The sequence below is a fragment of the Phocoena phocoena genome, chromosome 19, assembly GCF_963924675.1.
Source record: "Phocoena phocoena chromosome 19, mPhoPho1.1, whole genome shotgun sequence".
Classification (NCBI taxonomy): Eukaryota; Metazoa; Chordata; class Mammalia; order Artiodactyla; family Phocoenidae; genus Phocoena; species Phocoena phocoena.
In genome coordinates, this window is record NC_089237.1 from 15853778 (window position 1) to 15869202 (window position 15425).

The 15425-nt window shown below is 48.2% G+C and overlaps 1 protein-coding gene across 1 annotated transcript in view; it reads right to left on the bottom strand.

Moving 5' to 3' along the window:
- Positions 1-1005: 1005 nt before the first annotated feature.
- Positions 1006-15425, bottom strand: part of ITGB3 (integrin subunit beta 3) — a 49306-nt gene continuing 34886 nt past the window's right edge. Inside the window, exons 11-15 of the mRNA XM_065897255.1 lie at positions 11662-11884; positions 10650-10750; positions 8233-8352; positions 2556-2722; positions 1006-1071 (exon numbers count right to left, since the gene is read on the bottom strand). Of these exons, the coding sequence (XP_065753327.1) occupies positions 1006-1071; positions 2556-2722; positions 8233-8352; positions 10650-10750; positions 11662-11884 (677 nt within the window). The remainder of the gene's footprint in view (positions 1072-2555; positions 2723-8232; positions 8353-10649; positions 10751-11661; positions 11885-15425) is intronic.

A 15425-nucleotide genomic window follows, 5' to 3' on the forward strand; every position in this document is an offset into this window, starting at 1 on the left:
AATCAGCCCCATGGGTGGACGTAGCACACAGAAGCACAGGGTTGGGTGTGTGGAGGTGCCTTGGACACGAGACAGAAGGCCTGAAGGGTGAGGCCAGACCTCTGGCTCTAACCATAGCACTCTCCCTGGAAGGAAAAGCTTCTGGTCATGAGAGAAATTCCCAGTATGTAGCAAATGTCTATAGTAGTGAGAGGGTGGAATAGGAGGTAAAGAGGTGTTGCTGGTCTAAGGGTGACACACTTTTTCTACACGAATCACTAGGGTAGAGCTGTCAATGAGGCAAATCTGAAGGGTTAGGATTATGAACTGGGGAACTCGGGCACCTTAACCCCAGGCCATGCATGACCCGTGGGTGACCCTGCCATTCTCACTCTCAACAGACCGAAGAATAGGTAGAAAGGACTTCCTTTAGGAGAGAACCATGTTGGACTGAGGTGATGGCAAAGACAGGCAGCTCTGATGGTTCAGCTCTCCCCGGATTTCTCCTTCTGCCTGAGGGAAGGGAGAGGAGCTAGGGGCATGGATGACACAGCAAGGCTGCAAAGCCTGGCAGTTCCTACCAGAGCTGCTGAGAGTCAGGCCCAAGAACCATAAACACAGGGTAAATCAAGGCCCCTTTCTCTGAAATGAGAGGCCTTGGCCCTGCCCTCCTCTTTAAGAGAATGGCCTGAGAAGGAAAGCTGGTTTCCCACTGAGGTAATGAAGAATACCTGCTCAGCTACTAGGTCACCCTCAGGTTAAGCAGGTAGACTCCCTGAAGGAGGCGTTCTGAGGGCAAAGGTGAGGAGCTCTGCTTCTCTGGGACACATCACAAGTTTTAAGTTACACACTCTCCCACACGCAGCACACCCACATGCACACACGCACAGAGACCCACATTCTTCCCACCCACCCCACTCCAAGCCCCCAATTCCGCCCCACAGGTATTGCCCCTGTAAACACGACAGCAGAGACACCCACAATCCTGGGACAGTCTGACAGTGATCTGAGGATGACTGCCTGTCATTAAGTGCCCCGATAGGTGATGTTGGTGAAGGTGGACGTGGCCTCTTTATACAGTGGGTTGTTGGCCTGCGGAGAGAACAGAAAAGTGTCTTACAGCGAATTCCTCAATTCTTCCCTACCCTCAGGGTTTACACGTCATCTGAGATGTTTACCCAAGACACTCTTCTCTGGGATACACCATCGATGGACTGCTTGATGCTCATGGTACTCACACATTTGCTCTTAAGGAGGGAATGGATAGGAAATGAGAGGAGAGATAAAGTGGAATGCTATCCTGCCACCATGCCTAAGGGGTTAAATTCAGCCCATCACTTTTGGTGATCCCAGAACACTTCAAGATAGCTTTTAGCCAATACTTCCTATTTCCTCCCTCCCTATGAACTCTCTCTTTTGCCTTTCTCCCTTTTTTTCTTTGTTGTGACTGTGATTGGGAGTGTGGGCGGAGAAGAGAAATGTAGCAGGTGGTGGCTGGAACATATAGGACCACATCTGCTCAAATAATTCTTAATCTGTTTTCATCTCATCCCTCAAGCACTACCCACAAACTATCACGTTATCAGGAAAAAGGCCCTCACAATCATTTGGTTTCCCAAATTATTTTCTAACAAAAAGTGACAAATCCCATTAGGTCTAGTAGTCCTTAGTGGTAGCCTCAAGAAACAGAGCACATTCTCATGGGCCTCAGACAGTCAGGATTTCTACATCATCTGAACAGAAACATCTCAGTTTCTTGGGACCCTTGAGTACAATGGCCTGAGGTCACCATCAAATGGGAACAAACTTTCAGCCTAACCTCAGGTATTCAGGGAGTCGGTCATTTGGAAGTCCAGAAAAAAGTTAAAATGTGGAACACGAGCCAAAGGAGAAGAGAGTAAACTTAAGTATACAGAAGGTTCTCCATAAATGCTTGTTTGATTGGATTCAATCAGGATAAACTTCAGGGAGCGTACTTTTAAGAGGCTGACCCAAAATAATTCCTATCATAACCTAATTCCCTCCCACAATCAGGAAAGCTGTTTAACTTCTCTATACTCAGTTTCTTGGTCTATAAAATGGGAATAATAATGTTACCTACCACATAGGGCTGTTATAGAGATGAAATAAATTAATACGTAAAAAGCATCTAGAACAGTTCCTGGTAAATCCTCGGTAAATGTTAGTTATTATTATCTGTCTCTGTCTGTGTTTAATGCTTTCATCAGTAGTGTATCATGTATTACTATATGTCCTCAGTGTAGGATTCTCAAGCTCGTCCTGTCTTCCTCACTCAGAGAATAAGTTTCCTTTCATCACTTCGCAGTGTCCAGAGCAGAGCTGAGGCCTCCCTGGGCTCAGCTGGTACTCACTGATGCAGTAGAGAATCAGGTGGTTTCCAAGAAGCATACGGACAACAGGACAGTTAGACCATCTCTCAACTTCCAGAACAGAGGCTAACTGGGAAACTATGGTGCTGGCTGACACTGGCCACCCTAAATAAGCATCTGCGGCTTCCTCTTGAGACCCTTGAACCAGCGACTGAGGAAAATGCCCAGCTCAGCCCAGCCTCTTACTGTGTCCCATTTGGCTCTGGCTCTCTCTTCCTCAAATTTAGCAAACTCCTTCCGGTCGTGGATGGTAATGAGGAGCTTCCAGATGAGCAGAGTAGCAAGGCCGATGAGCAGAATGGCCCCCATCACTGACAGCAGGACCACCAGGATGTCAGGGCCCTTGGGACACTCTGTCAGGAGAGAGCACAGAGCAGGGTGGTTGGCAATGGAACAGGAATCATTCGAATTGGCTATAAATAAGATCTTCTTGACAAAGTAATAAAAGTATTGCGTTGGCCAAAAAGTTCGTTCGGGTTTTTCTGGCCAATGATATAAAAACCCGAACGAACTTTTTGGCCAACTCACACTAGAACGTTATCTAAAGGGAACAGGACTTATAAAATAAGCCAATTAATTTTTTAAAGGAGGGGGGTACAAGCTTTAGAGCAGCAATAATCTGTCCTGATTGTTTTAAATGAGAGGTTGTTAGTTGGTCACCCACAGGCGGAATCTAGCCTACTCTGTGTGAGTCCCCACAATTGGTTTTTGTTTTTTAAAATAAATTTATTTATTTTTGGCTGCGTGGGGTCTTTGTTGCTGTGCGCGGGCTTTCTCCAGTTGCGCAAGCGGGGGCTACTCTTCGCTGCGGCGCGCGGACTTCTCATTGCAGTGGCTTCTCTTGTTGTGGCACACGGACTCGAGAGTGCAGGCTCAGTAGTTGTGGCGCACGGACTTAGTTGCTCCGCGGCATGTGGGATCCTCCCGGATCAGGTGTTGAACCCGTGTCCCCTGCATTGGCAGGCGGATTCTCAACCACTGCACCACCAGGGAAGACCCACACAGTTGTTTATTAAAAATTTGATTTTGTGGGCAACACTGAATAATCAGGAGATTCTTCCCTTAGAATTTCAGATTCTTCTTCTTCTCTTTTTAAAAAAAAAGTCAAAAGACCTAGAACCACTGAACCTATATTTTTATAGGGTTGTAAATGGCTAGGGCTGAGGAGCTGCTGCCCCTTTTAGATGGGACACGTTTTTTAGTTTGCCAGACTCCTCACTACTCCCTCTTTTCTCCACTAAACAGAGGCAAAGTGTGACTTGTCATTGAGTCTGTGCCACTGTGGGCTTTGGAGCCAGACTGCCTGGGTGTGAATCCTGGCTTTCCACTTACTCTGTTATGTGACCTTTGATAAATTATTTAACCTTTCTGGTGCCTGTTTCCCATTTCTCCATCTCTAACAGTAATAGCCCTGACTTCAAACCTTTATTATGAGGAATAATTAAGTTAAATATATTGAAAGAACTCAGAACAGTGCCTGGCAGAGCCAGTGCTCGATAAATATCAGCTACCATTATTACTGGTGCCCCTGTTACACGTGGCTGTTTTCCCTAATTTACTTACCCAGCTCCTGTAGGCATTTGAGTTAGCTGCCCTGGTTCAGATATCTAACATCCCTGAGGGCTGGGAACCAATGACAATTTTAGCATACTTTGAGACTAGGAGGCCTGCCAGCCAAGACAATATTTTGGGTTTGTTCCCAAAATATTTAGTCATCCAAAACCCCCCTATTGAGAACCGACTTCCTGTTCAATCCCAGTCAACAACCAACATAAACAGAGGTACATCACCCCTCTGAGGGCCAAGATGAGTATGCTCTGAACAGCTCTGCTTCCCATCAACCACAGACGTCTGATGAGTGACCTCGCTCCGGTAACTTCTCAGGTGTTATGTAATTAGGTGTTTGTATATGTGAGTATTGATGGGCCTGGAAAGGAGTCACACCTACTTTCCCCACTGTTTCGCACCTTCTTCTCTAAACATATACACTATGCTCACCACACACTACCCAACCCATCCCACCAAATTACAACCTGTCTATAATGAAAGAAATGTCTGGAGAGAGGCTGTGAGGTTCCAGTGTCCGAGGTCCTAGGAGTGAAGGGCCCCCGTTCTTCTGGGAAAAGCAGTTACGAATTCTCTGGAAGACTGAGGTAGGGCTGACCCTCAAACCTCAAAGTGGAATCTCTTCAATTTTACATGTCAGTACAGGCAGGACAGGTAGAATGCCAGATCTTAAGGGGAAAAATTAAATCTCTTAACCATCTGTCCTGAGAGGGGTGGATGGCAGGCTTCCTGGAAGCAGACACAAGATCAGGCGGTCTCTGGAGAGCCCTCCCAGCCACAGTGACGATGACCCATGGTGGGTGATGACCCAAGGTCAGGGAAGACAGGGTAGGGTTAGCAGACTTGACAGACAAAAGTACAGGAAGTCCAGTTAAATTTGAACTTCAGATAAACAACAAATAACTTTTTAAGTATGTACCACATATTGCATGGGACATATTATACTTTATCAGGCAACACTATCTGGAAGTGATGAGGGCTCAGCTCGGGGGAGCTCATAACCTGAGGGCTGAACACCACCTGGCCAACGCCAAACTCTGGTGGTGCCCTCTTCACTGCCCTGCAGTGGCTCAGCCCTTCAAAAAGGACATATGCAAGGACATGAGTTAGGGAAGAGAATGAGAATAATCTCCTCCTACACTCAGGGCCTCAGACGCTACCTTCTACTAAAAGCCAGAGACCCTGAAAATGATTGGAGGTTGGGGTGAGAGGAGAGGCAGAACTTGGAATTCCAGGACTACAAGGTAGGAAACGTAGGTCTAGGGTCCCATCTCCTAATGTGGAGGAAGGGGTCTACTGGCAGTAAGCCTAAAAGGTTACCCTCCACTTTGTTAACTAGTTATGTGTTACCATCCCAGTTATCATCTTCATTCCCCACAACTCCAGGAAGTAGATTCCAGTCTCAGAATACCAGGTCAAATGATTTGGTAAGTGATACAGCAAGAGCACCAGCCGGATTGTTATAACAAAGAGATGAAGTAATGTTAAACCCCAAAGCAGGAACACACTGCCCTTCTGTAATGAGAAGGGACAATGGTACAGATCGGGAGGGTGTGGGAAAATCCATTTAATGTGTTAGCACAGGTGGATGGGAAAGTGTGAGGAAGTCATGGCCAAACTAACCTACATCTGCTCCCCCAGAGAGATATACCCAGACTCCTCCCTCTCCACTTCCCCAGGCCAGCCTTCCCTGAGTCACAAAATAAAACTAAGGTGATGCCCTTTCCTTACCTTCCTTCTCCCTTATAAAGGATGAGAGTTCTGGAAAGGCTGATGAACAATATCACAAATGGGGACCCCATGCTTTCCTCTACCCACGGGGACAGCAACACCCTGGGTGACATAGATGTAGCCCTCTTCCCAGCTTCAACCCCTCCCTTCTTTAAGCAGCTAAAATTCTGCCAACAGATATTAAGTCTGTCTGTCTCCTAGGAATAATCAGTCCTATTAATTCATTCAAAAACTGTGTATCTTCTCTGAAGATACTTCTTCTTAAGTATCTTCTCTGTAAATGACTGAGCCAAGTATGGGGATATAACAGTAGATAAGACAGACACCATTCCTGTGTTCATGGAACTTATGGTCAGCTGAGGGAGACAGCCACTATGGAGAACAGTATGGAAGTTCCTTTAAAAACTACAAATAGAACTACCATACGACCCAGCAATCCCACTACTGGGCATATACCCTGAGAAAACCATAATTCAAAAATTCATGTACCACAATGTTCATTGCAGCTCTATTTACAATAGCCAGGACATGGAAGCAACCTAAGTGTCCATCGACAGATGAATGGATAAAGAAGATGTGGCACATACATACAACGGAATACTACTCAGCCATAAAAAGAAATGAAATTGAGCTATTTGTAATGAGGTGGATGGACCTAGAGTCTGTCATACAGAGTGAAGTAAGTCAGAAAGAGAAAGACAAATACCGTATGCTAACACATATATATGGAATTTAAGAAAAAAAAATGTCATGAAGAACCTAGGGGTAAGACAGGGATAAAGATACAGACCTACCAGAGAATGGACTTGAGGATATGGGGAGGGGGAAGGGTAAGCTGTGACAAAGTGAGAGAGTGGCATGGACATATATACACTACCAAATGTAAAATAGTTAGCTAGTGGGAAGCAGCCGCATAGCACAGGGAGATCAGCTCAGTGCTTTGTGACCACCTAGAGGGGTGGGATAGGGAGGGTGGAAGGGAGGGAGACGCAAGAGGGAAGAGATACGGGAACATACGTATATGTATAACTGATTCACTTCGTTATAAAGCAGAAACTAACACACCACTGTAAAGCAATTATACTCCAATAAAAAAAAAAGAAGCAATTTGATAGTGTGATGAAGGCCCATCTAAAGGGAAGCACAGCTGCTGTGAGAATCAAACAGGTCACCAAATCTAGTCATCGGAATGGAGGCTGGAGGAGGTCTGAGATGGCTCATCCGGGGACGTGATATATCTAAAGCAGAGGCACTCAAACATTGGGGAATATGTCACAATTACCAGGAGCATTAATAAAGGACACAGAGGCATAGGCCTGTGGAAGTAAGACAGGGCTCAGGACTCTGGATTTTTTAACAAGGGAACATACAAAAGTTTGAGAACCACTGCCCTAAAGCAGGGGCCAGCAAACGACGGCCCAGTAAGCCAAATGCGGCTGGCCACCTGTTTCTGTAAACGCAGTCAGACCCCTTCATTTGCATATAGTCTATGGCTGCTTTCCTGCTACTATGTCAGAGTTGAGTAGTCACGGCAGAAACCACCTGGCCCACAAAGCCTAAAATATTTAATATCTGGCCCTTTACAGAAAAAGTTTGCTGGCCCCTGGTCTAAAGGATGATTTGAAGAAACTCCTATGGCTGTAAAGAATGTCCAGCGACCGACTGATTTACCCTCTGCCTTCAGAAATTGTTCCTTCACTCCTGAAAGTTCTTGTCCACCCCTCCCATCCCCAACGCCCGCCACACTGTAGCCTTTATCCCTCTGCAGTGTCATTACCGATTTACATGCCTCTCTCCCCCATGGTCTGTGAGTACCACATCTGCCTTATTTACTGTTATAACCCCAGCACCTAGCCCACTGCCTGATATATAATAAGTACTCAAAAATATTGTCAAATGATTCATTACTTAGTCCGTTGTTTAAGGGAAAGAAAGGAGATGAAGGAAATAAGGGCAAGCAAGCAAATCTACCATGCTGGATGGTGACAAATCCGTGGTGGGTCTGTGTATGACGGGATGAGCTCCCCTGCTTCCAGAGGGTCTTGAGAACAAGAGGTAACTTTTCAGCGTCCAAGGCAGCCTTGGGCCGGTGCCTCAAGCACTTAACCACATCCTGTGGTGAAGCTGGCAGGGGCAGCTTGCCCTCAAACCTCAGGCCTTCCTCTGAAGCAGCAAGCAGGTTGCTCTTGGCAACCATTTAACTTTTAGAAGAGCAGATGCCTTGTGCTGGAAAGTGCTAGAATTGAAATTCCTTACTTCCTAACATTATCAACCTCAAAAAACGCCATGCTATATATACTCTGTTCCTTGATGAGCTCCATACCTCCCTTCTTCCTCTCCTGACCCACCTTCTTATTTTTCTATCTCCTAAATTAGCAAGTAAGTTCTTGCTAATATTTGTATTTATATACCCCCACACCCAGATAACAGGCCCTGACTTATCACTTGTAAGGTCAGGTTTAACCTGGCTGCCTCTGTTTAAGAGGAGTGATGGGTGGAAATAACTGCCTAATATTGGTCTCCCTCTCCCTGCGGGGCAGGGTTGGGACCCTCAGGGTTCACTCACCGGGCTCTTCTACCACATACAGGATGGACTTTCCACTGGAGTCTTCATAGTACTGGAATCTGACGACACAGTCCTCCTCATTCTTGTAGGTACAATTCACAGCATCCTTTCCAGTGTCCTCTGGGGGAGGGGGAAAGATGGGAGGATGAAAAACAAGGCAATTCCGGAAAGATGGAGCCACCTCCAAAGCCAGTCATGGGACGTCTGGGAAAGCAGGTGACAGGATGTCACGTAGGCCTGACGTCAGGTGAGATGCCTAGATTCGAGAGGGCTGTGGTGCCTGGCAATTGCCTCTGGATGACCCTCGCTGATGTACTTTGTCCCTCACAGGCCCTTTTCGGTTCTTATTCTTTCCTCTGCAAGGGACATGACATAAAAGCATTACATGATCTGATTCAAAACCTGGCTCTATCACCTACCGGCTATGTGATCTTGGCTAAGTTACTTGACCTCATCGAATCTCTCCCTTCTTCTAATCGAAGAAAAGATACCCTCACTCACAGGGATGGTTGAGAATCAAACAGCATGAAGTCAACTACCCAACACACAGTGGGCGTGCCCTTCCCCCTCATTCCTTTCTCTACTTGCTCAATGATTCTCAATAGTTTGTTTACTCAGCCCTTATATTTCTTCTATTTCTGCTTCCAATCCAGTGTTCCTCTCCAGAGACATCTCCTCTTCTCTGACTCCCATCATGTTTTGTTGGCTTCATCCCTTCTAATTCTAAAACCTGTTATTCTGACTGTGAAACTATGGGTTACCCTCCACCAGCTGCACTATGCCCCTACAAGATTAAGCAAAGGTGCCAAGGTCACACAGCAAATAAGTGATGGAGTAGGACTAGTGCATGAGTCTCAAAGTACATCCTACGGACTTTAACTCAATATGCCTTCAGTAAGCCAGTAGTATTACAGGACAGTGGAAAGAGTAAGGATTTCAGGATTTAGTTCTGATCTTAACTCACCACTCATTTGCTTGGACAAGTTACTTAACTTTCTTCAGATTCAATTTCCTTATCCTCAAAATGAAGATAACAATAGTACTAAGTTCTACTTTACTAGGTTGTTGGGAGAAGAATAAGATAATGTGCATGAAAAGATACTTTTATAATTTGTATGAGTTATAAAATTCCATACAAAGAAGCATTTATTTTTATGGTTATCATGGTGGGGGGCTGGGGTACTTATCGACTAACTTGGAATACCCATCTGGTCTAGATGATAAAAATATCTCTGGGCTTCCCTGGTGGCGCAGTGGTTGAGAGTCTGCCTGCCGATGCAGGGGACGCGGGTTCACGCCCCGGTCCAGGAAGATCCCACACGCCGCAGAGCGGCTGGGCCCGTGAGCCATGGCCACTGAGCCTGCGCGTCCAGAGCCTGTGCTCCACAACGGGAGAGGCCGCAGCAGTGAGAGGTCCGCGTATCAAAAAAAAAAAAAAAAAAAAAATCTCTTATCTCAGCAGTCTGTTCCATCTAAGCTAATCATAGGAAGCCTGGTCTCCTCCAGAGGAAAAACTGTCTCTTAACTCAATCCCCAAATCACTACCCTCACTCCAGCCCCACTTTTGATAGTAGCCAAAGGGTCCAGAGATCTAACTCCTTCCCATAACACCCCACCCAGAAGCTGGCTGGCTAGCTGTGTCTTACTGTGGCTCTCACTGAAAATGTGTTTCCTGCCTTCATGGGAGATCACCATCTCCAGAGAGATTGCCATCTCCTGGCACCACCCAATGCCTAGCTGGCCCAGATAACCACGTCAGGTATGTGACAGCAGCAAAGATCATCTCCTTTTAAGTCAAGATGAAATACAAACCAGAATAATTGCAGGCAAGAGTTTTGCTCTCCATCATGTTTCTATCTGTCTTACTCCAGGAGGGGCTCTGGAGAGCCAAAAGGGCTTCAGGCTAATGATTTTGGCTACAAATCCATAAGGGCGAAGGTTTCCCTATAAACCAGCAAAGCTGTATGCCTGGGCATTGCGTAACACTCTGAGTTAGATAAACTTAGTAAATGATTACTAGCCTACTAAGCTAAGATTATCATGGGTAACCACTTCCTCACTCTGTGCCTCAGTTTCTCCATCTGTAAAATGGGGTACATTATCTTCCTTTCCTTGGGGTGGTAAAGTTAGGGTTGCCTGATTTAGACATACTTTAAAGGGTATTTGCAGGATTCTGCTGAGCCCGTGGGCTCTGGGAAGCAGAAGGGGAAGGGACTGCTCAACAGGTAAGTAAAGATGCAGGAGGACTCTCAAGAAAGCCAGCTTTTAAGTGCCTACTGTACATCAGGCCTGCACAACATGCCTTTGAGGTAGGAATTACTCTTCCGTTTTACAGATGAGACTTGGATAGGTTATGGGATTAGATCGGAAAAATTTAGCACGTGGGTGTGTGCAGCTGTATGACATGCCGAACTTACTAAGCTCCTTCACAGGCTCAATCTCATCACGACAGTAACGGCTGCAGGTATTCTCCTCGTACAGGGCTCCTCGGTTAAACTTCTTACACTCCACACACTCCCTAAAGGAGAGAGGACATAGGCATGAAGGCAGGGAAAGAACAAACCTCAATGTGTTTCAGTCTGGCTCTGCCTGCCATACACCAGGAAAACTGTTCCACCCCAGAAAACAAACACAAACAACAACATTTGTAAGACAATCCTAGGGTCCCAGATAGTCACGTCTGGAGTTCGGGGTGGGAGTGCCCTCCTCACCTATAGGTAAGGCCAGGTAACTTCATTAAACTTCTTTATGTCCCATCCAAGACTGTGACAGGAGGGCGAACCCTACGCCACTTCTGGGAGCCTTAAAGTCAGAAATGGTCTCAAAATTTGGGGGCCCGGTGCAAAATGAAAATGTCAGGTTCCTTATTCAAAACTTAGTAGGAATTTCAAAACAGTGACAGCAGAACATTAAACGAAGCGTAGAGCCCTTCCAAGCACGGGGTTCTGTACAAATGTGCAGGTTGCACGCCCATGAATCCAGCTCTGCTTAAAGTAGTAAGAGAAACAGCAGCGCCACAGGCCTGGGCTAGCAGGGACTTCCTCTGACGCCCAGATGAGGCGTCATTTGCCGCGGTGAACTTCTCCTGTTTCACATAGTGTCCTCTGTAACCCCAGCCCCACATCCCGCACAGAATCAGAACATGAGCACCGGAACACTCCCCAGGAGTCACCTGGTTTAGCCTTCCTCCCAACTCAGGGATTCAGGATCCAGCCTAAAAGAGAGGTTTCTCCAACAGCAGTCCAGCTGGTACTACTCTGTCCCCTTCACGCTTGGCTCTACCTCCAGTTTTTCCCCAAGTTTTCAATGGAAAGAGGAAAGCTAGTCATTTGCTGTAACAGACTCCTCTCCCTAAAGCTTTGGTGAGTAAGAGAGAACCTGCACAGTCTGGGGGACCCCCAGACACTCAACTCTCTCCAATTCACTCACTTCTTAAAGGTGCAGGCATCAGGGCAGGTGGGACACTTCTCACAGGTGTCCCCGTAGGAGCCCGGCTGGATGCAGACGCAGCTGCCGCATTCACACTTGCCCCGCCCGCTGCACAGCAGCCCATTGCTGGACATGCAGGTGTCCGTGCGTGTGGTACAGTTGCAGTAGTAGCCGGTCCAGTCGGAGTCACACAGGCAGTCCCCACAGCTGCACTGGCCATGGCCTGAAAACACACAGCCCAAAGGGGCAGACCAGCCAGTGAGGCCCCACCCCAGGACAGCAGCCTGGCTTTACCCCTCCTCACATTGCCACACTTTCACCCCCACACTGAGCCGTTAATCATCTTCTACAGTCCTCATAGCCTCATGCTTCTCTGCATCCTGTTCCCTCTGCCTAGATGCCCTTTCATCCTGTGACCACTACCAAACTCCTACTCACCCTTTAAAGCCCAACCCAAATGTTCCTTTCCCTCCGTAACTTTTCCTGACCTCCCCAGGCCAAAGCAACTGTCTGTCCATGTGCTCTCCCAGCACTTATAAATACCTCTATTTCAACCCTGATGTTCAACCCATTTGCTTGCTTGTCTGTTTCTCTTTCTGGATTGTGAGCTCCCTGATGGGGGAGCACATATCATATTCATTTTTCCAACAATAGTGATTAGCATAACACCTGGTACAAAGTAGGCATGCCATTAATGTTTATTTATCCATCCATTCAACAAATATTTACTGAGCTCATACCACAACCTGCGCACTGGAGACTCAGCAGTGAACAAGACATGCAAGGTCCCTACCATCATCATGGAGCTTACATTCTAGTTAAATTCCTGGAAATTCACACAAACCTCCACCAACATGTGCCCTGGGTTGTATTATCATAGTATTGCAAAGAGCTGTCAGCCCTAGTAGGAAAGACCTATTCACTTTCCTACATGAGTATAGGAACGGGACAGAGAGACTAGGGTGGGGGGTTGGACGGCTTAAATGTAGGCATTAACTCTCAACACTATATTCCCCTAATATTCATTTACCAATGAATATTGGTAAACTTGGCTCCTAAACCCTACAGAAAGGTGACTCATTCTGCAGGATTCTGAATCAGGAAGAAGTGGGTGAACAATAGAAATCTGATTGTTAATCAGAGGAAAGGCAGGGAGCAAGGGGGAAGTAACCTGAATTGGTCTGAAAACCATGCCACTGTGTGAGCAGATGGGCCCCAAGATGGTGGAGGAGAGGGTGGTACACAGCCAAGCTCAAATAGCAACTAGCTGGCAGCCCTGTCCCCGGTGACCCCAGTGGGTCTGATAAATGTCCCTTGGCCACTATGGGTCCCTCTGGATGGGTGTCACCCACTAAAGGATGAGTGATACCGGCATAATCCTCTAGGAACCACACCGGCATTCAAGACTCAGACACACCTTCACTGTGTGTGTGTCTGCTTCCCAAGAAGGAAGGGAAATACAACCTCATCTGTCCCAGCTGCCAGGGACATCTAGAGAGTAGAGCTACCGGGTTGGCAGAAGGGTGGAGAAAGAAGAAAGACTGCATCGTGAGGTTGGGTTCCCTAGCAGTATAGCTTGTGGTGAGGATTCTTGTTCCAGTGACTTACTGGGGAAGCAGAAGGGAAGGAGGGACGCAGGACAGGGCAGGAGGCAAAGGCTGGCAGGAATGCGGTCTCATCCAGAGACTCCCCGCAGCCTGATCCCACGGTGGGCTCAGGAACATGAACGGTACCACAATAACCTCGAGGCAAAGGGATTGGCTTTGTGTATCCCCACTGTCTGTCAGTCATTCGCCAAGCTCTGAGAGCAATCCAGGTCCTGTCAGCTGAATATAATTCTCCAGAGAAGGGGCAGCTGTGAGGTATTATCAGTAGCCCTACCAGCAGCTGGGGGATGGGTGGGCCAGCCAGCAGAGTGGGACCCCACAGTGTCCACTACACCCAGCTTCTGGCCACACCTCCCAGATAGGGAAAAGACATCACAGAGGCCTGGCAGCACTCAGAGGCCTCAGTCTCCTCTGAAACACTTGTCCCATAGTGTTTCCTTTGTGAGGCTAAACAAAGCGATCTTTGAGAAGACTTGTGCAGGCCAGCCAGGGAGTGAGGTTGGGAGTGGAAGTGGCAGGCCAGTGCCACTAGGCTGACTCCAAGGCCCCAGCAGGGTCAACCCTTAAAAGGAAGCCACAGTGTGGTAATGTCACAGGACTGGCACCCCTCCAGCAAAACGGGTTCACAGGAAAGTCAGGGGAGGAGGGTGGGAAATGAAGAGAAAGTGTAAGAAAGAAGAGGGAGGTAGGGAAGAAGGGGGGGGTGCGGGAGAGGGAGGGAGGAGGAAAGGGAGGGGCCGGTGTTCCAGGTCAGAAGGAATGAAGTCACTCTCCTTATATAGCTTGACCTTCTGGGCTGATGCCTCACTCCACCGCCCTCCTTTATAAGCCAGCCCTTCCTCTGACTTCCCACCTCCTCCATGAAGCCGCCCAGGCCTCCCCGGTCCACAGTGAGTCTCTCTCCGGAGGACTCCCATAACACCCACTTCCAGGATCTGGGAGGTTCTGCCTCGTGCTGTGAATTCTCCTTAGGTAAGTTAATGGAGAGCAAAACTGTCTTTTTCATGCCTCTTTATCCCACAACACTATGGCAACAGCACAGAACCTGGCTCACGTGGATGCCCGATCAACCTATGTTCGTGGATGTGGCAGGTGGAAGAGTCCCTTGACGACAAGGATGCACGCCCTGACGTTTGAGGGGTGCTGAAACCGTGCGACCACGAAGACCATGCCTCCGGTGGGGAGGAGAGGACAGGGACGTCCAGGGGCTGAAACAATGGCCAAGGCATAGTGCTCCTGTCTCATGAGCCCCTGCTTGAGCAAAGAACAGACCAGGGCTTCCCTGGTGGCGCAGTGGTTGAGAGTCCGCCTGCCGATGCAGGGAACACGGGTTCGTGCCCCGGTCCGGGAGGATCCCACATGCCGTGGAGCGGCTGGGTCCGTGAGCCATGGCCGCTGAGCCTGCGCATCCGGAGCCTGTGCTCCGCGACGGGAGAGGCCGCAACAGTGAGAGGCCCGCGTACGGCAAAAGAAAAACAAAAAACAGACCAGGCCAGCAGCTCTGGGCAGGGACAATGGTGAGCTGGGCTATAAGCCTGGCCAGGTCAGGAATCATGCATGAGCCCCGTTCATCCATATGGACCGAGTGCCTGGCACAGAGCAGGTGCTCAAGGAGCATGTGTTCCTGACTATCTGTCAATGGAGAATGTGATGATGGCACCACAGGGTCCAGACCTGAGGCCAGCAGGCACCCAACACCCTGGCAGGAAGGGAGAGCGAGGCCTCTGAGAAGCTGCAGCGGCTGTCCGGGGTTCCCTCGTGTAATTGGCAGGAGCACGCTGAGGACGGGCTGTTCTTGCACTGCTGGGAGGCAGGAACCAGCGCTGCTGACCCCGGCAGCTTTGTTTTGTGGCTTCAGGGTGGCCGGCAGCCAAAGGAAACACACTCTGGCCAGGGTCCCTCCCACATGCCTCAATCAGACCAGGAACAATCAGGCCACAGAGGAGCAGAGGACCTCCCTCCATCCCTGGTGCCCCCGTAGGCTATGCGTAGGCCTCTCCTAGGGTAGCGCTCTTCCCCTCAACCCCACACTTCTCCTCATGGGTCTCCCATGTCAAACTTAACCATTCCCTTTGGAAACTAGAATATGATGTAAATACTATTAAATATCAGAAGGAACTGAAATTTCTGCCTCACACCCTAATTCAGATTGATCTG